Source organism: Mastigoproctus giganteus, chromosome 14 (genome assembly GCF_048544385.1).
Source record: "Mastigoproctus giganteus isolate SK-2022 chromosome 14, ASM4854438v1, whole genome shotgun sequence".
In the NCBI taxonomy this organism is placed as follows: domain Eukaryota; kingdom Metazoa; phylum Arthropoda; class Arachnida; order Uropygi; family Thelyphonidae; genus Mastigoproctus; species Mastigoproctus giganteus.
The window spans coordinates 12,153,614-12,178,342 of NC_143588.1; the positions used below are offsets into that span (position 1 = coordinate 12,153,614).

General features: G+C 37.6%; 1 protein-coding gene across 1 annotated transcript in view; it reads right to left on the reverse strand.

Moving 5' to 3' along the window:
• Bap170 (Brahma associated protein 170kD) overlaps positions 1-24,729 on the reverse strand; it is a 557,627-nt gene that overhangs the window by 270,861 nt on the left and 262,037 nt on the right. Inside the window, exon 10 of the mRNA XM_090388941.1 lies at positions 14,156-14,326. Coding sequence (XP_090245067.1) covers positions 14,156-14,326 — 171 coding nt within the window. The remainder of the gene's footprint in view (positions 1-14,155; positions 14,327-24,729) is intronic.

A 24,729-nucleotide genomic window follows, 5' to 3' on the forward strand; every position in this document is an offset into this window, starting at 1 on the left:
TATCAGTAGTGATTCTTCATGCAATAAGAATCTGCAGATACAGGAACCACTAGGTGGCAGTGATCACAGAGTGCTGAAGTGGGATTTACTCAAGGAGGTAACTACCAGCAGGGGTAAAGGGAAGGGTTATTGCTTTCGTAAAGGTGACTAAGATGGTCTGAGACAGTATTTAAATTCTATACAGTGACACCAACTGATGATGTTACCAACAGAAAATTCAAAATGGGAAGCATTCAAAGAACTTATCATGGAAGCTTCTAGGCTTTACATACCAACTAAGAAATATTGTTCAAGGTTTAGGCCTAAATGGATGTCAGATGAATTAATGAGACACATGGCAGAGAAGAAAAATGCATGGGATACATATAAATTAATGGGTGACATGGAAGCCTATGATAGATATAAGCTGGTCTGTAACCAAGTCACAAAGGAGGTTAGGCAGGCAAAGGCAGATTATGAGAAATCTTTGGCAAAGGATGCAAAGAAAAACAGCAAAGAGTTCTTTACTTATGTAAACTCTAGAAGGAAGGGGATGAATCATATTGGTCCACTTGATATCGATGGTTCAACTGTTGATGATCCTGCTCAGGTAGCTAACAAACTAAATGAATATTTTGCATTGACATTCACACATGAGTTAACAACAATTCACACATGAGGAACAATTCCTCATATAAATGGAACAATTTATATGAGGAGTTATTCAGCGAGGGGAATGCCAGAGGTGTATTCAACTCTGGCAGTAAGCTAGATAATCTTGTAATAACTGAGAGTAAAGTGGAGGAGAAATTATTGAAGATAAACACAAGAAAGGCACCTGGGGTGGATGGGATCTATCCAGTTATATTAAAGGAGGCAGCAAAGGAAGTAAGCAAACCCTTAGCCATAATTATGAGAGCTTCCTTGGACTCAGGGGAGGTACATATAGACTGGAAATGTGCAAATGTGAACCCAATTCACAAAGGAGGATCAAACGCTGACACAAGTAATTATAGACCTGTGAGTTTAACTTCTGTTCCAGGAAAATTAATGGAGGCACTCGTTAAAGAAGCACTGCAGGATAATCTAGACAAGACTTCAGTTATAGCTCGGACACAGCATGGTTTTGTTAAGGGGAAGTCTTGTCTGACCAATTTGATTGGATACTATGATGCAGTCACAAAAGAGCTGTATGCAGGGAATAACTTTGATATTATATCTTTGGATCTTAGAAAGCCTTTTGATACTGTTGTACATGGAAGACTGCTGCACAAATTGGAGCAGTGTGGCATTAAAGGCAAATTGCTGCAATGGATAAAGGGGTGGTCGAGAGGGAGAAGACAGAGTGGTAATCAATGGACACTGCTCATCGTGGACTAATGTTATCAGTAGAGTCCCTCAGGGTTCAGCGTTGGGTCCATTATTGTTTTCTGTATTTATAAATAATATTGATGATGGTATACCAAGCTTAATGTCCAAGTTTGCAGACGATACAAAGTTTGGCAGGGTTGTTAAGGACACTAAAGACGCTATGCTGCTGTAACAGGATCTGGAAAGGTTGAGCAGATGGGCTGAGAGGTGGCAAATGAAGTTTAACATTGATAAATGTAAAGTACTACGTATGGGAAACAGCAATTCCAGAGCAGCAATGTATCAAATCTGTGGTACTACACCGACAGTGGTAGAGAATGAAAAGGACCTGGGGGTAATTGTGCAGGCAGATATGAAGTTCTCTGAGCAGTGCAGACGGGCTGCAAGAGTAGCTCAAGGTGTCTTGTCAATGATATACAGGAATTTTTCTAGCAGGGATAAGGAGGTGATTATTCCCTTGTATAAGGAAATGGTCACGCCACACCTTGAGTACTGTATACGGGTCTGGTGCCTCATTTCAAGAAGGATGTAGAGCTGTGGGAACAAATACAGAGAAGGGCAACAAGATTAGTGAATGGAACAAAGGGTTGCTCTTACAAAGAAAGGCTTAAGTTTTGCAAATTACAGTGTCTGGAGACTAGGCACCAGCGAGGTGATCTGATAGAGGTGATTAAAGCCTTTAATGGTTTGAGCATGCTCAATGCCGATGGGATTCTTCCTCTTGCTCAGAATAATCACCCGAGAGGGCATAAATGCAGATTGAGGAAAGACAGATGTAGGATATATGTGCAGAAATTTGCCTTGAGCCAGCGGGTAGTCGGTTGGTGGAACAGACTTTCATCCCTTGTTGTGGAAGTTACTAGCCTAAATAAATTTAAGGCTCAGCTGAACAGGTATTTCGAACGAACAGAGGGGTGAAATGGAAGTGGTTTTTTTTTTTTTTTTTTTTTTTGGCTGATCCTGCATAAGCTTGCTTTCTTGCATCATATGCCTCTACTAATGGCAATGCTAAATGCTAATTTGCACTAGCTTGCCTAACTTTCTTTGTGACTTAATTGCAGACTTGTGTATATTCACTTTAGTATTCTTTATCACTTGATATTTATATGAAAAAACCATGCATTTTCCTTCTCTGCTACCCGTCTCATCAGTTCATCTGAAATATTAAGTCTAAGCCTTGAACAATATCTCTTAGCTGGTATAAAACTCTAGTAGCATCTATAATTACTTCCATAATGCTACTAACTTAGAATTTGCTAATTTTGGGAATATCAACATTTGGTCTCATTAGATAGAATACTGTCTGAGACAACATTATTATTTACCTTTATGAAAACAATAGCCCTTCCCTTTGCACTTGACAGTATTTACATCTCAAAGTCCCATTTCAACACACTGTGATCACTGCCACCTAATGGTTCTTTTATGTGCAGATTCTTATTGCATGAAGACTGACTGCTGATAATCAGAAGAAGACTACTGCTGTCTCTTTTTGCCTCTCTAAAATGTTGCTAAAAGAACAGTTATCTAACAAATCCACAAAAATCTCGCTACTTAGTGAATGACCAACCCACAGGTTCCAGCCAATAACTGGAAAGTTAAAATTCCCCCATTACAAGGCATTCTTGCATGTATACCGATGCTAGAAGTATAGTAAATAAATTTGATGAAGTGATGGTTAAGACAGCAAAGGCGAATATTGTTGGGATATCAGAGACGTGGTGTCACACAGATATTAGAAATGCAGAATTGCATTTTGGGGAGTACAATGTGTACAGAAAGGATAGACATATACTTGGATTTCCGTAGGCCTCCATAGCCGAGTGGTCAGGAGCGGGAGTGCAGCGGCACACGCTCTTTGAGTAGACCGGGGTTCAAGCCCCTGACTGCTAAATACGGTCTATCTCCCAACCCGCACTGGACCAGCGTGGCAGATTATGGTCCATTTATCTCAGCATGAATTGTTGAGGAGGCTTCCATCCTGCAGTGGGTTGATAATGGCTGCAATTTACTTTTTACTTGGATTTCAGGAAAGCTTTTGACACTTTTACGCATGGAAGACTATTGTACGAATTGGATGTACAAATTGGAGCAGAATGGTATTAAATGTAAATTTCTACAATGGATAAAAGGACAGTTGAGTGGGAGAAGACAGAAGATGGTAATCAATGGGTGCTGATCTTCGTCGACTAATGTTATCAATGGATTTCCACAGGGTTCGGTGTTGTTTCCACTGTTGTTTTGTATATTTATCAATGATATTGATGAAGGTATATCAGGCTTAGTGTCGATGTTTGCAAATGATACAAAGGTTGGCAGGGTTGTTAATGATAGTAATGGCAGTGTGCTACTGCAACAGGATCTAGATAATTTGGGCAGATGGGCTAAGAAGTGGCAACTGAATTTTAACATTGACAAATGCAAAGTACTGCATATGGGTAGAAGTAACCCCAGAGAAAAGTACCAACTGTGTGGTACTACACTTAAGGTGGTAGAAAATGAAAAAGACCTTGGAGTAATTGTGCAGGCAGATATGAAGTTTTCTGAGCAATGCAGACAGGCTGTCAGGGCAGGTCATGGGGTTTTGTCAATGATATATAGGAATTTTGCTAGCAGGGAAAAGGAGGTGATTATCCCTCTGTATAAGGCAATTGTCAGGCCACGCCTTGAGTACTGAGTACAGGTCTGGAGGCCTCATTTTAGGAAGGATGTAGATTTACTTGAGCGTGTACAGAGAAGGGCAACAAGATTGGTGAGGGGAATGAAGGGATCCTCTTACCAAGAGAAGCTTAAGTTCTGCAAATTGCAGTGGCTGGAGACTAGGCACCTGTGCGGTGATCTGATTGAGATATATAAGGCCTTGAATGGGTTGAGCACGCTGAATTCTGATGGGATCCTTCCACTTGTTCAGATTACGAACCTAAGGGGGCATAAATTCAAATTAAGAAAAGACAGATGTAGAATAGATGTGCGGAAATTTGCCTTTAGCCAGCGGGTGGTTAATTGCTGGAACAAACTTCCATCTGTCGTTGTGGAAGTTGATAGGTTGAATAAATTTAAGGAGGAACTGGACAGGCAATTTGGAGAGAATGGTGTGATTTTTTTATTTTTTTTTTATTTTTTGTTGGCTGATGCTGCATAAGCTCATACATTTGCTTTCTTGCATCACATGCCACTACTACTACTACTATTCTGATTTACTGGCTAATTCTATTTGTCTGTACAGGTATATGTTATACTCATCCTGCACCAAACAATTTTTGATCTTTTCTTCAGAAACAGACCTTCAACTTCAAAGTAACATTGAATTCATAGTCAACGATAATTGTCCTCTACATACGAATAGAATTTAATACTGTGAAATATTGGGTCAAAATTTGGCAATTGTCTCTTCTCCAATGGAGCCACTCTCTTTCTCTCTCGTTCACTTTCATTCTCAGTCTTGTGTCATTTAGCAATACAGAAATGATTGATCTGATTCATGTCTAATCATTCTATTCCTAGGCTGTATTGTTTTAAAACTTTAGATTACAATATTTGTTGAGATCATTCTAGTGAAATTATCACACATTCTACTCTAAAATTTTGTTCTTTGTTTGCCTTGGCTTTTCCAATAAATGTTCAGAGGCAGTTCAAAATAAGAATGTATTGCCTATCTCAAATGACTTGAATTCAAATTCCCCACATTAATTTCTGCCTATACTAAACATTGCAACAACTGTAAAGTAATCTTCAATCAATCCAAACTTGATTATTAGCATTAGCAGGTACATATGATGCAAGAAAGCAAGCTTATACAGCAACAGTCAAACAAACAAAAGAAAAAAAAAAACTTTCCAATTTTACCCATCCATTCGCTCCAGAAGTTTGTCTAGTTCTGCCTTGAATTTGTTTAAGCTGTAAACTTCTACAACGACAGATAGAAGTTTGTTCCAGCTGAGTAAAGGCAAATTTCCACACATCTATTCTACAACTGTCTTTCCTCAATTTAAATTTATTTCCCCTCAGGCAATTAATCTGGGCAAGAGGGAGAATCCTATCAGATCACCTCGCAGGTGCCTAGTCTCCAGACACTGTAATACAAAGTTGAGCACATGGACGTCTCAGTCCATCTGCTCAACCTTTATAGATCCTGTTGAAGTAGCATACTATCATTAACAACCCTGCCAACCTTTGCAGAACTTAAGCCTTTCTTCGTAAGAGCAACCCTTTGTTCCATTTACTAATCTTGTTACCCTTCTCTGTACTCATTCCAGCAGCTCTACATCTTTTCCTAAAAGATGTAGAGCTGCAGATTTGCCTCCAGACCTGTATACAGTACTCAAGGTGTGGCCTCAGCATTGCCTTATTCAAAGGGACGATCACATCCGTATCCCTGCTAGAAAAATTCCAGTATATTCATCATCATCATCATCATCATCATGAACTTGATCCGGCTTAGGTCTTTTAAGACATGTTCTGTTGTAGCCTTTGGAGATGGTCTTGATCTCGCCATCGTTGTCTTGGTCAACCAACATCTTTCTTGCCTGTAGGTTTGTAGCTAAACTATTATTATTATTATTAGCCACATGGTGCAAGGAAGCCTGAGGCTTATGCTGTACCAGCCAAAAAATATTCCCGAGTTACCCTGTGCATGCGCGCACGCGTGTGTGAGAGAGAGAGAGAGAGAGAGAGAGAGAGAGAGAGAGAGAGAGAGAGAGAGAGAGAGAGAGAGAAAGTAGAAAGGAATCACCAAGAAAGAGAAGAATGATGATATCCAGCTAAGAACCTTGGGTGTGCCAAGCCCATACTCACCAGATGTGAGCCCCTATGAAAATCCATCCTAAGACACCACTCTCATGGTGTCTTGTCAATGCAGACTGTCAGCACTGCTCAGAAAACTTCATATTTGACTGCACATTACCCCCAGGCCCTTTTCATTCTCTACTACCTTGAGTTTAGTACCCACAGTTGAAAACGTTATTCTGGGGTTACTGCTACCCATATGCAGTACTTTAAATTTGTCAATATTAAACTTAAGATGCCACCTCTCAGTCCATCTGCTCAACTGTTCTAGATTCTGTTGCAGTAATGTACTGTCATTACTGTCATTAACAATCCTGCCAACCTTTGTATCATCTGAAAACTTAGACATTAAGCTTTATATACTTTCATCAATATCATTAATAAATACAGAAAACAACTATGTACCCAACAATGAACCCTAAGGGACTCACTAATAACATTAGTCTATGAAGAGCAGTCTCCATTCATTACCACTCTCTGTTTTCTTCCACAATTTGCCCTTAATGACATACTGCTTCAATTTGTACATGAGTCTTCCATCTGCAACAGTATCCAAAGCTTTTCTAAGATCCAAGTATATGATATCAAAATTATTTTTTGCATCCAGTTCCTTTGTGACAATCATACCATCCAATTAAATTGGTCAGAAAAGATTTCCTCTTAACAAACCCATGCTCTGTCCGAACTATAACTGAAGTCTTGTCTAGACGATCCTGCATTGCTACTTTAATCAGTGCCTCCATTAATTTCCATGGAACAGAAATTAAGCTAACAGGTCTTAATACTTGTGTCACCCATTGATCCTCCTTTGTGAATTGGAGTCACATTTGCACATCTTCAGTCCATGGGAACCTCCCCTGAGTCCAAGAAAGCTCTCATAATTATGGCTAAGGGTTTGCTTACTTTCTTTGCTGCCTCCTTTAATATAACTGGACAGATTCCATCCACCCCAGGTGCCTTCCTTATGTTTAATTTCAACAAGTTTTCCTCCACTTTGCCCTCAATTATTACAAAAATCATTATCTCAGATAGCCAGAGTTTAATAATCCGCTGGCATTCCCCTCCCTGAATAATTCCTCATGTGTGAATGTACATGCAAAATACTCATTTAGTTTGTCAGCTACCTGAGCAAGATCATCAAAAGTTGAACCATTGACATCAAGTGGATCCGATTCCGTAAATGCTGATCTCCATGTATTTTGACATTAGGTCAAAGAAAACAGTTACTTTAATCCCTCCAAAATTCTCTCCTGTCTCTTGAAAAAACAAGTATACTGCTCGTATACTCATCTTTGATGACAAATGTTTCTGGAGAAGTCGCAGTTCTATTAGAGATTACCCTAACTTCTAATTTCTCTTGGTATAAGCATGTCACAAATAGTTTCCGGTACATCAAGAAATAGGGATTTCTTTGTTTTCGCTTGCCATTACTCTTTTTTTTTTTGTAAACAAATACTGATTCAAATTTTTAGTCCACTCTAAACATCCCTTCCTAAAACTATTCCACTCTAACATGGAATTTTGTTACCACATCATGGTATGCCCCTTAAACATCTCTCTCAAGCTTCTAAATTCCATTCAAGAGGGCAGTCAGGTTAATTTATGAGCCACTCTTACGAAGTCTTTCCACATACTCACTCTCACTCTCTCACTCTCTCTCTCTCTCTCCCCTTTATAGATGTTTAGATATTTTGTTTATGCCTTTTCTGTAGATACTTCTCCAGGCACTGAAATGGCAGCCGTAGCCTAGTGGTCAGGCACGCGGGTGCATAAGTACACGTGCCTTGAGTGGCCGGGGTTCAAGCCTGTGACTACTGAATACGGTGCTGTTTCTTGTATTCTGTCTATCTTGTGAACTCCTCTGACCGTTTGGTCGTCCCGGAGTATAAACAGAAAATTTATTTATTTTTATCTATACTATCCCTCTTCTCTCTCTTCCCCCCCCCCCCAAACCAGTCCTAACACGTGCACAAACCAGAGAGCCTCCATGTCGAATTCCAAACTCACAGATACAAATTTTCCACTTCCTCATTTATCCCTTCTACTTTTGTTCTCTGGAACAATAACCTTCCTTATGCGTATTCCTCAAATTGCAATGTACAGAAATCCAAATCTAATGTCCATGAGTGTCTTTTGTCTTCTCATACTTCAGCCCATGCACAGCACTATAGATTCTAATACCTTCTATGTTTGGGGTTTTCATATAAAAAAACAAAACAAAAGAAAAATCCTTGGCACCTTTGGCAAACTGCTCTTCTGCTGGTAGTGCACTGGCCACTTGATACATGATTTTATTTGTTGAAGTTACTCCCAAGAATATCTGGGAGTGCTCGGGAATATCTTACTAATCTGATTTTCTCACTTTCTTTCTCTCTTTTTTTTATACTTCAGTATGTATTCTAAGAAGACTTATTATCTGTAATTCTATAATTTTGATCCATTTTTTGCTTATCATTAAGATCAGTGAAATTTAAACTTTGACAAATGAAATTAGCTATTAAAAGGATTACTTGATATGCAAGTTGTGTCAAAGCAGCAGTCAAGATATACTGATAATGAATTTGGAAAATTTCCTTAACTATGCTAAAATTGGCAAAACAGATATTTTTATATAGATTCAAATAATAAAAAGAAAATATATAGAAATAAAATAAAAACTACATGTTTCACCAACAAAGAAAATAGTGATATGCATGCTTACAAGCACGAAAATGGGGACATGATGTACAACATGTAATACGTTTTCATTATTTAGTAATACAGATATGATCAGGTGGGTTTTCTTGGGACATTGATCTAAAGTTTGATACACTTTGTAATTGTGTAATTACTTAAATTGACAAATGTAACATTGTTAACATTGACAAATGTAAAGTACTACATATGGGAAGCAGTAACCCCAGAGTAACGTATCAACTCTGTGGTACTACACTGACAGTGGTAGAGAATGAAAAGGACCTGGGGGTAATTGTGCAGGCAGATATGAGGTTTTCTGAGCAGTGCAGATTGTCTGCAAGACTAGCTCATGGTGTCTTGTCAATGAGATAGAGGAATTTTTCTAGCAGCAATAAGGAGGTGATTATCCCTATGTATAAGGCAATGGTCAGGCCACACCTTGAGTATTGTATACAGGTCTGGAGGCCTCATTTTAAGAAGAATGTAGAGCTGTTGGAATGAGTACAGAGAAGGGCAACAAGATTAGTGAATGGAACAAAGGGTTGCTCTTACGAATAAAGGCTTACGTTTTGCAGATTACAGTGTCTGGACTAGGCACCTGCCAGGTGATCTGATTGAGGTGTATAAAGCCTTGAATGGTTTGAGCATGCTAATGAGATTCTTCCTCTTGCTCAGAATAATTACTTGAGAGGGCATAAATCCAAATTGGGCAAAGACAGTTGTAGGATAGATGTGCGGATGTTTGCCTTTAGCCAGCGGGGAGTTTATTGGTGGAACAGACTTCCATCTTTTGTTGTGGTAGTTGATAGTCTAAATAAATTTAAGGCTGAGCTGGACAGGTATGTGGAACGAACGGAGGGATGAAATCAGAGCGGTTTTTTTTTTTTTTTTTGGCTGATGCTAAATAAGCTTGCTTTCTTGCATCATATGCCTCTACTAATGGTAAATAATTTTTTTCTCTACCAATATATTTTAATATGTCATATTTTATTGTAAAACACTAAGGCTTTTTAAACCTAAATTGCTAAAAAATTATGATACCTTTTAGGGTAGGTAGGAGATATATATACCCCAAATGACCTTTAAATTATCACTTAAATTTAAATGAGCTCTTATCCCAAGAACCTTTTGGGACAAGGGATACTCGGTATACTCCACCATACCCCTGTTTAAAAATTGTAAGCTAAATAAATAGTTAATGCAAACCATCTTTGAAGTTTTCGTATTATCAATGGTCTTATACAAATTTGCCAGCTTGTTTATATATCTGCATCACTAAACAATATATAATATATGAAAATGTATTGCTGCACACAAAGAAATTCTTCACTTTTAAGCTTATATGCAAACCCCCTAAAGCCAAATAAAATACTGTAACAGTATGTTGGTTTTCGATCTGATCCTTGGCTGCTAACAAAAGCATCAGATGCTTTTGTTAGATGGAGTTCTTCAGATAGATTTTATAAATACAGTATATACAGACAAAAATAACTGAGTAATTGTCTTGTTTGAATGAAAAACACACAGATTAATTACTCTTACTAACAAGTAGATTTTCTAGAAAAAGCACTTGATCACAAATTACAAAATCCAAAACAACCCATGAACTCATGGAGTATATATGTGTGTGTGTGTGTGTGTGTGTGTGTGTGTGTGTGTGTGTGTGTGTGTGTGTGTGTGTGTGTGTGCTTGGTATCATATACAGTCATTTCTACCAAGATGAGAGAATTTTGAATGTACTGGGCCATGCTACGTGACACGGTGCTTTAGCAGTCTGCCAAAAATACAATTGGGCTGAAAAATCCCAAAAACCCACGAAGGGAAAACCTTATTACCTTCATCTGAGATTAGCTAACTATATTCTCGACTGAAGAGGATTTTAGAAATTCTTTCATTATTTATTTCTCGGACTTCTCCAATCAAGTGGCAGATGACAATATATTGTACTGTGTCTGACTTAGCTGACACAGATGCCAAAATGTCACTAATGAAAGCCAACCAAAGATAACATCCACTCAAATCACACAACTAATCACAGGACATCTAAAGCCTTCATACCAGTAAAATGATCACTTTAGATAATATATTCCCGTCCTTGTTATTCTTATTTTTCCCTAACCAACCTAGCTTATTTTAATAATAAATTTCATATCATTGGGTTAGGAAAATGGGAATAAGTTAAAATTTTTATTTTTAATTTGCAATTAAAATAAGACAATGTGTTTATTCACAAAATAAACAAGAACTTTGATCACACTTTCCCATGTCTGAAGTTGCACTATCAATGGAACTGACAAAGAAAATGCTGGCAGGCAGTATGCCATACATCACTGTATCTGAACAAAGTTATGAAATTTTTTTTCCTTTACTTCAAGAATCCACAGCCTGGATTTAAGGTGGGGTGGGGTGGAGGAACCATTCATTTCCTCACATACCTCAAAAGCAAGGGCGTAGCTACCGTATAGCAAAAGTAGACAAAGACTAGGGGCCCTACTTCACCAGCGCCTATACAGATGCAAGTAGAGGCCTACAGACAGACTCAACATGCAATTAAAATATTTTTCTCGGTGAGCTCTTCAGCAATGCGATACATCTAGAATAAGGAAGGAATTCTTCTTATTTATTAATTTTATTAATAAATAAGTTATTAATGATAGTGTAAATCGTTGTAATAAGGTTTCATCATTTTTCGACATTCTTCAAAATTTGTATAATTTTTTTTTTGGAAATACATTGGATTCCGGTTATTTGGGCCACCGGTTAATCAGGGCAGCCGTTTATTTGGAACAAATCTTAAAGAACAGAACACAATCGAGAAAAAAGCCAGGGTTTACTTGGCTTAATTGGGAACACATGCGGTTTAATCGGGACAGAAGACCACAAAAGCACTCGAGATTACCCTACAATTGTCTCTGACCATACCACGTGGTTCGGTTGGATTTCTGGAGGTCGCAACCATAAAACAATTAGCAGGCCTCTGTTTAATGGGTTTTCTGTTAGTGCTTCAATTATATAAAAAAAATAAATTTTCAAAATCTGCTCTTCATTCCTTTTTTTTTAAGCTTCATAACTTGCTACTCCGTTCTCACTTGTGCATATCATGTTACTTGCGATTTGTGTGTGCCATGTTCTTTGTTACTGATTGCTCATCTCTTTTACTGTTTTAAATTTTAACCCTCGCCCACAAATGTCAGTGAATAGAAATGTCAACTAATTAGTATATGTACATATTAATTAAGCTATGCACGTAAACGTAAATTTATTTTTATTTTGCGAAACTGTGGAAAATATTCTTCGGATTTTCACATATCATTTTAATTTTTTAATTGGTAACATAATAAAGTGTAAATTTGTACTTAATACAGTATATCTTTACTTTTATAGCCTGTGGATAATATTCCTCCTATTTTCGCTAATTAGAATCATTGTTTAATAGAATTAAACTTTAATTCACATATGTGATCACAATGACCGGCGCTTACTACATATAATATAGTGAATGGTACTTTACTATGGTGAGTACACTGTAACGTGATTTGATTGTACAATGAAACATTGTACAATCTTAAGCCGAAAGACTTAAGTTTTGCAAATTACAGTGGCTGGAGACTAGGCACCGGCGAGGTGATCTGATAGAGGTGTACAAAGCCTTGAATGGTTTGAGCATGTTCAATGCTGATGGGATACTGCCTCTTGCTCAGAATAATCACCCGAGAGGGCATAAATGCAGATTGAGGAAAGATAGATGTGCGGAAATTTGCCTTTAGCCAGCGGGTAGTTGGTTGGTAGAACAGACACTTCCATTCCTTGTTGTGGAAGTTGACAGCCTAAATAAATTTAAGGCTCAGCTGGACAAGTATTTCGAATGAACGGAGGGGTGAAGTGGAAGGGTTTTTTTTTTTTTTTTTTTTTTTTTTGGCTGATGCTGCTTAAGCTTGCTTTCTTGCATGATATGCCTCTACTAATGCTAATGCTAATTTCATCGAGTGAATGTGAAAGAGGATTTTCACAAATAAATCTGATCGCCATGCCAACCAGCGCTTCGTTGATGACAAAAACAGTTTCTTAAAATTGTAGGCCCGCCACTGACCCGCTTCGATCCAGCAAAATATGTCGATTCGTGGCTGCTTTGGAAACGTCATTCAGCAACTGACAAAGAGGAAGGAAGAAAAGGAGTCGGCATAGGACAGGGTCGGCAACCTGCAGCTGGCGAGCCGCATGCAGCTCTTTTCACACTTAACTGCGGTTCTTTAACTTTACAGCTCACATGAAGCACAATTTGAAATGGAGTAAGATGACTTAAAAATCAAGGACATGTGGAGTGCAAGACTAAAATGCCTTAAAACTGAAATTGAGGATTTGGAGAGGCAAAAGTCTGCAGGTGCCATTCTACAGAAATGGACGGCGATAGATGACTTTAAAATGCAGACCAATTTATGTTCGATGCGTGGAGTAGCTTACTGGACCCATATATAAATTTGAAAATATTTGCGTTTGGACTTCTCTCACTTTTTGGTTCGATGTATTTCTGCGAGCAAATATTTATGAACATGAACTATATTAAAAATAAATTAAGAAACCGTTGTCTGAACAATGCGAGCATGTTTAAAGCTCAGCATGTTTAATTATGACATACTCGCATGATGTTGAGAGACTCGTTCAAGAAGTTCATTAGCAAAAGTCACATTAATTTGTACCTAATTGGATGTTTGTTACGTTTTTTCAGTATTAATAAATAATATTTCAAAAAAAATATATATTTTTTAATAAACACCTTCCCACTCTATTCCATTTCTTAAATGACTCCCGCCTCCCCCCTTCACCCCAGCTTCAGCTGAGGTGCGGCTCTTCAGATTCTCTTTCTTTCTTTTTTTTAATTAGATCAAAAATGGCTCTTCAATCAAAAAAGGTTGCCGACCCCTGGCATACGGTTTGGGATGAGAACTTAATAAAAATTTGGAATATTCTACAATAACTTTATTATGAAATTATTTTTTACTTATTTTACTCACATTTTACTTATTTTTTTATATAAGAAGAACTCTTTAATATATATTTGAATAATATTGAATTATATACTTGAATAATAAATTTATGCTTAATAAACTGTGTTAATATACTTAATTTGTTGTTCTTATTCTAAAAACATTAGTACTAAAGTAACAATATCAGAAAAAAAAAAAAAATTAGAGAACTTTTCATATCCTTTTAATTTTCAATTTTTCCTGATAGCAAAGTGAGTACCGGAACCTATTTTTTTTTTACAAAAAAAAGCACTGTTTATATATATGAACTAATAAAATTTGCAAATAAAGGAAATATTATTAAATTATAATATACTCACTTCAAATTCTAATTTGGAAGGAAGAATATCTTCATTATGTTCACACCGGCACAGCTGTGCCAAAATTTCCATGCATCGTATAACCATATATCTGTCAGAAGAATGGATACCTTCTGTAATGGTTTGAAGCATAATCCTCGAACACATACTTTTTTCCAATGATAAGCTAATCTGCAATGAACATGAGCATATATAAGAAGACAACACACTAAAAAAAAAAAAAAAAAAAAAAGTTGTATGTGTTGAGCATAGTCTTTTTCTGTATACAATCTGTGAGAAAACTGGGTTTTTCTACTCAGTGCACTGGTCTCATTATGGAGACACCACATTTTCCATGGTATTGCACTAACTCTAAACAAAAAGCACTGCTCCAAAGTAATGCTTTTTATTTAAAGCAAATGCCACTAATAAGACTAACAGTAATAAATTAAATTTCTAATAAGACTAAGAATAATAAATTGAGTTTCAAATTCTTTAGGATCCCAACAGTGTGCAAATAGAAATTGTGAAGACCTGAACAAAACAGTGACAAGATATATCCACAATATGTGAGATACAAAATGGTGCTTCAAAATTGGTTAAATCTAAAACAAAGAAGAAGGTTAACAGATTCAGTTGGTTTGAAGTGGTTATATCTACCTAACTATATATTATCTACTTTGATAATAACTATTTCTGAATCCAAGGAATTACAAAGTAAGGTCTAGAATGCAATTACAAATTTAAAAATCTAGCCCTCTTCTCACTCCATTTTAGTACTGTAATCTCAAAAATTAAACAAATGAAACACAGCAATAGAAAGAAAATATAAAATAATCCAAAAACCCAAATATTCTTCAGGTTATACATGTCTTTTTTTCTTTTGGAAATTACTTTTTTCCAACTACTGCCCAAAAACATGTTTTTGGGCAGCAGTTGGAAAAAATAAAGTTCACAGACTAGTGCAATAAAGAGAGCACAAAGTGAAGAGGATCAAAAACTTTTAGTTTTACTCAAAGTAATCACCACCTGACTAAATGTGCACTGGTCTGAAAAGAGTCAATGAAGGCATTCAAAGAGATGATATTCATTTCAGCAGTTACATTTTTCTTTACATATTCAACATCCTGAAATCACTTCCCTTTGAAGACATTTTTCACCTTCGGAAAGAGGAAGAAGCCCATTGTGCTAGATCAGGAGAGTAGGATGGATGGTTGATCTATACAATGCTATAGCTCATCAGAAATGCACAATGGGGTTCAACAGCAAGTGCACAATGGGAAGCTATTTCTTGTAGCAATGTTGTGCAACAAGAAACAACTGCCTTTCTCTCAAGATTGCAGTCTCACCTGGGAAATGCACTTCAACAGTCTTTAAAGAGCAACTGTATGTAAAATGCAGCATTAACTAACAGCATCCCAGATGGCAGATGACTCTCATCAACCGGTGCAATACCACTACTTTGCTCACTGGAGGGTTGAAGTGGTGAAACCCACGTCTAGTCACCAGAGCAAAGTTTCTGGGATCCCCTCCCTCCTCACCTCCTTCAACCCATGCACAATAATAAGTACTACAGGTTTTTGATACCATCCGTGTTTGTGGTACGCACGCACGCGCACACACAATCTTTCTTTCTGGTACAAATTTCTAATGAATCCAACCCTGTTTGTCAAAAAACGTGATGAGAATCTTCTTGATCCTGGACTTCTATAAACAAAACTTTTTCGGGCTTCAGTGATGATTTTGAAGTTCGCTGCATGTTCTGACACTCATCTCTGGGTTGTCCAATACTCATCTTCAGTGAAAATAGAGTCGAGGTAATTAGAATTGCCTTCACAAGTGTGGATAAAGCCTTTGCATAGTTATATTTTTCATTGCTTCTGCTCATCTGTGAGGTTCTAAATCTTCATGCAGAATTTGATGAATCACCTCCTTATTCATATTCAACTCATCAGCCATCATTCTGGGGTTAAATCGATAATCTCTCACCAAAATTTCCTGAGCTATGTCCTCAGTTTAAAAGGTTGACAGATGCTGGACTCTTGGGACATTGCAAATACCATCCATCCATCTTTGAACTGGTTATACCATTCAAACACACGGTACAACTTAATATTACATCACCATAAATAGTTTTTAAAATTCATACATTTCTATTGCAGATTTTTCCTGTTTAAAAAAAAAATTTGGTATTAATTTGTTGCTCCATTGCAAAATCATAACATGGAACATTAATGCTACTAATGAAACTGGTTGCTATTAGCAACCTGCCTGCCTAATAAACAATCTGTTCCAGCATCTGATGGAGGAAGAATGAACTACAACATACCACTTCCATTTATTTTCAAACTCTTCAAATATGATAGCAACAGTTTGGAGCTTTACCTGCCACACCTCATATAAAATAATTATAGGTGATTACATTAAAGAAGCTGTATGGAGATACGATCAAACTGGAATCAGAAATTAATCTCTGAAGAGATTTGTTGTTTTCACGATCTTCCTTTGTATTTCAAACAACTCTGATAATAGCATAAAATACTATCCAAACTGTATGAAACATGAAAGTATACATTACATTTCTGGCCTATCACTGAAAGAATGAAAGTCTGAAAATATATCAACTTTTATTCAACAAATGAAATGTCCCCACATCTTCTAAACTCTTAGAAAGCTGAAACCAATTGATTTGGTCCACTAAACTTGACCATGAATAACATCATTATTTGTGGCAAAGTTGCAGATAAAGGAAACACTAAGTGGCAGTGATCAGAGTGTACTGATATGGGATTTACTTAAAGATGTAACTAACAGGGGTATAAGGAAGGAGTTTCGCTTTCATAAAGATGACTATGGTAGTCACAGACAATTTTTAAATTCTATACAATCAGACTAACCGATGTTGGTCTCACTGTAGCATTCAAGGAATTAATCTTGAAAGCTACTAGGCTTTTCATACCAAAAAAAAATACTGTTCAAAGTTAATGCACAAATGGATGTCAGATGGATTAATGAGAGTCATGGCAGAGAAGAAAAATTCATGGGATGCATATTACTTATCAGGCTAGTCTGTAATGAAGCCACAAAGGAAGTGAGGGCAGATTACGAAAAATCTTTGGGAAAGGATACAATGTAAAACAGAGAAGACTTCTTTACTTATGTAAACTCTAGAAGAAAAGGGATGAATCACATTGGTCCATTTGATACTTATGGTTTAACTGTTGATGATCCTGCTCAGGTAGCTGACAAACTGAATGAGGAATTTGCATCTACATTCAAACATGAGGAATTCCTTAGAGAAGTGGAGGCCAGATGTTTATCACACTATAACAGGGAGCTAAATGATTTGGTAATAAATGAGAGGAAAGTGGAGGAGAAATTGCTGAATAAATTGAATTTCTTTGTGAATTAAATTGAAACATAAGGAAGGCACCTGTGGTGGATGGGATCTGTTCAGATATATTAAGAGAAGCAGCAAAGGAAGTAAGCAAACCCTTAGCTATATTTATGAGAGCATCCTTGGATTCAGGGGGAGGTCCCCACAGACTGGAGATGTGCAAATGCAACCCCAATTCACAAAGGAGGACCAAGTAATTACAGATCTGTTAGTTTAACTACCGTTCTGGAGGAAATAATGGAGCCTGGTTAAAGAAGGAATGAGGGATCATCTAGACAAGACTGCAACTAGAGTTGTGACACGGAATGAGTTTGTTAAGGGGAAATCTTGTCCGACCAACTTGATTGTATACTACGATGTGGTCACAAAGGAACTGGATGCAAAAAATAATTTATATCAGATACTTGCATTTCAGGAAATGCCTTTGCTACTGTTGCGCATAAAAGACTGCTGTACAAATTGGAGCAGTATGACAATAAGGCCAAGCTGTTTCTATGGATAAAGTAATGGTTGAGTGGGGTGGAAGACACAGAGTGGTAATCAATAGGCACTGCTCTTCAAGGACTAATGGTATTAGTAAAGTCCTCCAGGGTTCAGTGTTAGCCCAATTGTTGTTTTTTATATTTATCAGTGATATTGATGAAGGTACATCATGCTTAATGTCCAAGTTTGCAAATGATACAAAGGTTGGAAGGTTGTTAATGACATTACTGACAGTACACTGCTGTAAATCTAGAAATGATGGGCTGAGAAGTGGCAAAAGAACATTGACAGATGCAAAATACTACATATGAGTAGCAGTAACCTTAGAGCAATGCAACAACTGTATGGTACTACACTCAGGGTAGTGGAGAATGAACAATTACCTGGGGGTTAATTGTTCAGTCAGATGTGAAATTTTCAGAGCAGTGGAGATCTGCTGCAGGAACAGCTCATGGGGCCTCGTCAATGATATTCAGGAACTTTGCAAGCAATGATAAGGAGGCGATCATCTTTTTGTATAAGGCAATGGCCAGAACACACTTTGGGTATTGCATACAGATTTGGAGGCCTCATTTCAGGAAGGATGTTGAGCAACGAGATTGGTGAATAGAACAAAGGAGTGCTCTTACTAAGAAAGGTTTAAGTTCTACAAATTACAGTGTCTTGAGACTAGGTACTGCAAGTTGATCTGCTTGAGGTGTACAAGGCTTTGAATGGTTTGAGCAAGCCCAATGCCGATGGGATTCTTTCTCTTGCTTAGATTACACACTTGAGTGGGAAAAAATTGCCTTTAGCCAGCGAATGATTGATTGCTTGCTGGAACAAGCTTTCATCTGCCGTTATTGAAGTTGGTAGCTTAAATAAAATCAAGGAAGAATTGGACGAATTCTTCCTATGGTGAATGGATAGGTGAAATGGGAATTTGCTTTTTTTTTTTGTTGATACTGTATAAGATAGCTTTCTTGCATCATATGCCATTGGTAATGCTGTTGCAGCCTTTTAAAAGTTTTTCCTCCCCCCCTCCTCTCAAACAGGTAGTAATCCATAGGAACCATATCTGCGTTGGTTGATGTGTTATCAATTTATAGTCTAAATCACTGACTGTCTCTAAGATATCACAAGCCTTATACCTGGGTAAACACACACAATAGGTAGAAAGAAACTGCAGGGATGAGGTTCTCATGACATTTCGCCCTGAATTGCTCATAAAATTTCATTAGCAATAAAGAATAATATCCATAATGAATTTACTATTTTTTTTTTTTTTTTAAGTAATCAGTGCATATAACTTTTTCACTCCTGCTCTGATGTCTTCACCTCAATAGCATCCAAAATTTCTTGTGATTAGCATATCTTTAAACAATGCCACACCATGTGGACTGTTGTTCAACTTCTGAATCAGTAACGACTCCAAGTGTCATCCATGGCCATTAACTGGATAACACAATTGTTTGAACTGTGGGCAAATTTCATAAGAATTGTCTTTCGACAACTTTAACCCCTCCACGATCTTCATTTAAAATATTTTGCACTCATTTCAACCAAAAAAAAAAATTTTTTTTTCATAAACAAACAAATAAATAAACAAAACTTCCCATTTCAGATATTCATCACGTCCAACAGTCTATTCAGCTCTACACTGAATTTATTCAAACTACTCACTTCCACAACATCAGAGAGTGGGTGCGAGAGTACATGTGAACAGGAAAGGTTTTTACGGCTGCAGCAAATAGAGAGAAGTTTTTGCTTTTTTATTGATTTAAATTGGCATATTAATTTATTTTTTAGAGTTGCTTTATATTCCTAGTAACAATACTTTAGTTTAAACTGAATTTAGATAGAGATTTTGTAGGTTATTACTTAGTATCAGTAAGGGTATCAAATCCACGTGTGGACAGGTTTTGCAGCTCCCGCAAACACAGTTTTTAATTATACTTAGCCGCTTTATTGACTTAATTGTTAGATTAAATTATTTTCTATAAGTCACTTAGTCCTAGTCAAGCTCCGTGGTTTATTTTGAATTTAGACAGCACAATTTGGAAAGTAAATAATACCTGGTGTCCGTAGATTAACCGTTCGTAACTTGCCCCATTGTTATACGATACGTGTGCTAGCGTAAGGTATAATGGAAAACTAGATAGTGAGTATAGTAGTATCAATTAATCAGTAAAATTTATTAATCTTATTAAATTTCATTGTCAATTGAATTGTACTTTTTTAACTAGGGGAATGTCTTTGTGTTTGTGCGAGGAAATCAGGAGCCAACTCAGCATTGTTGTGGGCTTATATGAGAGTTTGAAGGACAGAGTGGATGCCCTCAAAGGATTTAAATTGAGGGTCCCATCAAGCTCTCAGCTACAACATCAATGCCAGAGCTGGCACTTGAACATCACACAACACAGCGACAACCTCCAAGGCAGAATGCGCTGGTCCCAAAAGAAATAGTTGTTGTAGGTGACTCTATTGTCAGGGAAACGGGGGAACATATTATGCAAAAAGGATAGACGGAACAGAACCAGGGTATGTCTTCCAGGAGCAAAGGTTGATGACATTGTAGGCAGATATCATCCTTTAAGGGCACAAAGAGTGATATTGTTGTACACATTGGCACTAATGATATTAAGAGAAGGAGATCGGCAGAATTACTTAACAAGTACAAGACAATGCTGAAAATAAGCCGTGAGTTAGGGTTGAAATTGAAAGTGTCTGCAATTCTGCCCAGACTTGATAGCGATAGGAGGGATGGAACAAACATCCATCTGTCGTTGTGGAAGTTGATAGGGTGAATACATTTAAGGAGGAACTGGAGGGAATGGTGTGATTTTTTTTTTTTTTTTTTTTTTTTTGAAAGCCGAGGACGAAAGAGAAAACCAAGTTTTTTAGATGCAGAGGAAGCAATATTTGTAATGTGCTTCTGCCAAGAGAGATTAGAAGTCAGGGTAATCCCCAAAAGAGATATAATCATTTTGCCTAGAAATCGGAGTGTCACTAAAGATAAGCATAGGAGCAGAAGAATCCTTTTTGCGAGATATAAAACAAGACTGAGTTTTAGAAGGATTGAAATCAATTAAGTTGTCTTTGCCCTACTGGAGAATTGCCTGGAGATCAGCATTTAAGGAATTGGTAGCGGATATTCGAGAAGTTGAAGCTAATTGAGCAGGGTAAGGTTTCTCAAATTGGAAAGTGGAATGCAATGTGCTAACATCGGCAAAACTATGGATAGGATTTCCAGTCGATGGCAGAAGGTCATTAATATACAAGAGGAAAAGAGTGGAGGAAAGAACTGAACCTTGGGTGACACAGGCATTAGTCGACAAGTTAGAAGATAGACAGCCATCTACCATCACCCTCAGTGAGCGATCACAGAGAAAACTGGATAACCAATTACTAAAAACCAGTTGGCAAAACAAAAGATGGAAGCTTGTTTAAAAGACCTTTATGCCAAACACGATCAAAAGCCTTTGAGATGTCAAGAGCAACTGCTTGTGTTTCACCGAACCGTTCCATTGAATTGGTCCATAAATGGGTAACATAAGCCAGAATATTACCAGAGTTGGCGGTTAATTGATTTCTCCATTACTTTAGAAAGAGTAGAAGTAATTGCAATGGAACGATAATTGGATGGGAGGGATTTTTAACTCTTTTTAGGAACTGGCTGGATATGAGCAAATTTCCAAGCAGAAGGAAAAACACCTTTGGAATAAGAAAGTGAAAAAGGTGGCAAAGAACACGAGTAAGTTCAGGAGCACAGGTTTTGAGAACAAGTGGAGAAATACCACCAGGACCTGGAGCTTTCTTTCACTTGGATCAGCTAGTGTATAATCTTGCTACCTCTGCTCTACAGATGGAAGAAGGTCATTAATATACAAGAGGAAAAGAGTGGGGGAAAGAACCGAACCTTCGGGGACACCAGCATTAGTGGAGAAGTCAGAAGACAGACAGCCATCTACCATCACCCTCAGTGAGCGATCAGAGATAAAAATAGATAACCAATTACAAAAAAACAGTTGGCGAACCATAAGATGGAAGCGTGTTTAGAAGACCTTTAGGCCAAACACGATTGAAAGCATTCGAGATGTCAAAAGCAATTGCTTGTATTTCATCAAACTTTTCCATTGAATTTGTCAATAAATGGTAACGTAAGCCAGAATATCACCAATGGATCAACACTGGCAGAAGTCTTTTGAATTAGCTTCTATACTGGCTACCATACTGGTGATCACTGATCAGACAGAAGATTTCTAGATCGTGTAAGAGTTGGTGGTTAATTGATTTCTCCATTACCTTAGAAAGTAATTGCAATGAGAGGGATTTGTCACCCTTTTTAGGAACTGGCTGGATATGGGCAAATTTCAAAGCAGAAGAAAAACTACCTTTGAATAAGAAAGTGAAAAAAGATGGCAAAGAACAGGAGTAAGTTCAGGAGCACAGGTTTTGAGAAAAAATGGAGAAATACCATCAGGACCTGGAGAGTTTTCTTAGCATCAAGGTTCGTCAAATTCCTTCTGACATCCTTTTGACGAAGACCACAGGAGGCATTGAATGGAGTGTGTTGGGAATGGTGGGAGGTGTTTTACCAAGATCATTAATACATGAGTTGGAAGAAAAATGGGATGCTAGCAGGTCAGCTTTATCCTTGGCTGAAGTGATAATAGAACCCTCTGGTTTTGACAGAGGTTTGTTTGTTTGTTATTTGGTTTTTAGGAGCATTAGCAACTAAGGCCATATTGCTCCGGGGATATGCGGTGGTCATTCCCTGAACTTTCCGCATCCTCCATATTTGGTGGTGACAGGCTTGAACCCCGGTCTAATCAAGAAGCGTGTACTATGCACTGCTGCTGCTCCTTTCCACTTGCATATGGAGGCGCCTTGACAGAGGTGGGAGCAGAGATGGGCAAAAGTTGTTGCCTATAGCTTTGGCAAGAGACCAGAATGCTCGGCTACCTAGGGCAAGAAGCAAGTTTTCTCCTCTTAACCTGTTCAAAATGTGGTTCAGACTGATTAATAACTGCTTCCCAAATTTGTTTCAACACTTATTGTTGCGAGCTTTGGTGAAGGCAGAAAATGAAACTGAAGAATTGAAAACAAGCCAATTAAGATATGTAACATTCTTCTCTTGAAAACCCTTAGCACATTTATTGGATAACCAAAGTTTAGATAAAGGAAAAGATTTTTAAGGTGGAGTGTGGAATAAAGGATTTCATACCTAAAAGAATAATTTCACTGATAAGATCTTAGCAAATATTGATGTCATTAGTTTTGAAACAGTAATCCAACCAAGGAAAAGAAATCTCGCAGGTCATCCCATTTTGCATTCTTGTAATGCCAAACAACACGAGGTTGGGAATACCCATGAGATAAAGGTTCCATTGGAGAAGAGACGATCACCAAGTTGTGATCTGAAGTGCCTAAAGGACCTCTCACTTTGACCGTGTACTTAGAAGGGTTGTTTGTGAGAAAAAGATCAAGCGTATTTGGCTGTATGATTAGGATTGTCCGGTATTCTTGTAGGTAAATTAACAATCTGTGCAAGGTCATTAGTAATTGCAAAAGCCTCAGCAACTCGACCTGCTGGGTCGGTGTGACTAGAAAACGGAAGCCAGCTGGAGTTGTGAACATTAAAATCACCGAGGAAAATTACCTCACTGTTAGGAAAGTTGGACTGGAGAAAGAAGTTGAAAAGAGAGGAAGTCAAAGAGCTCCAAGTGATTAGTGGGATAGGGAGAACGGTAGTGACAACAGATGAATTTGACACAATGAGGGCAATGGAGATGAGCAGTAGTTGAATTAACCAATAACTGAGATTCTGTCAGAAAACGTACATGGGGTTTGGCAGATTGCAAGTGGAAATGGTTAGTTGAAATTAGAACTGAGACCACGTATATTTGTGAAATGAACTAGGAAGTGTTTGAGACGTTTAGATCTTTTCACAGATAAGCTTATTCTATTAGTTTCAAAATTCATGGTGTATTCAACAGTAAGAAAAATGGGGGGGGGGACATTTTTCTTATTTTTTATTGCTGTATGAAGTAATGAAATGGGAAATAACGGAGTGGCAGGTGAATGATTGTTCTGTGCAGGTTTCTTTCAGCTTAACAGGTGATTGGGGTGAATGAATCTTTTTGTGGGATTGTCATTTCTGTTTGGCCTGCCACCTTCCGAATGTACATAGGTTTGTTGGTTTAAAGGTTTCGCTGCTTTTTTTTTGCCTTCTGATATGATATGTTCAGTTCTGCCTTTAAGCCTTTGAATTTCTTTTTCTTTTTTCCACCACTGGTATGAAAACATACATGGGGTTTGGCAGATTGCAAGTGGAAATGGTAATAGTGAGTAAGCAGTGCTTACTCACTATTACCATTTCTAAGGAGAGAACTCTGCTTGTGAGTAAGCAGAGGGCTCTCCTTGGCAATTAATACAGGTGGGTTTTGTGGTTGAACACGATGTAGTTTCATGGTCCTTTGCAGGATATCAAGCACACACAAGGGCTCCATGACAGGCCATTTGTAGGTGTCCATATTTATGGTACTTAAAGCACCTTAGAGAATTTGAGACACCTGGATGCATTGCACAATTAATATAGCCAGTTTTGATCTCATGTTGAAACAGTCCTTCATGACTGTTTCAACAGAGCCCACACTAATCTTCACCTCCTGGGATAATTCACGCACAGATATCCGGCGATCTTCCATGATTAATGACTCCACTTTTCTGATCA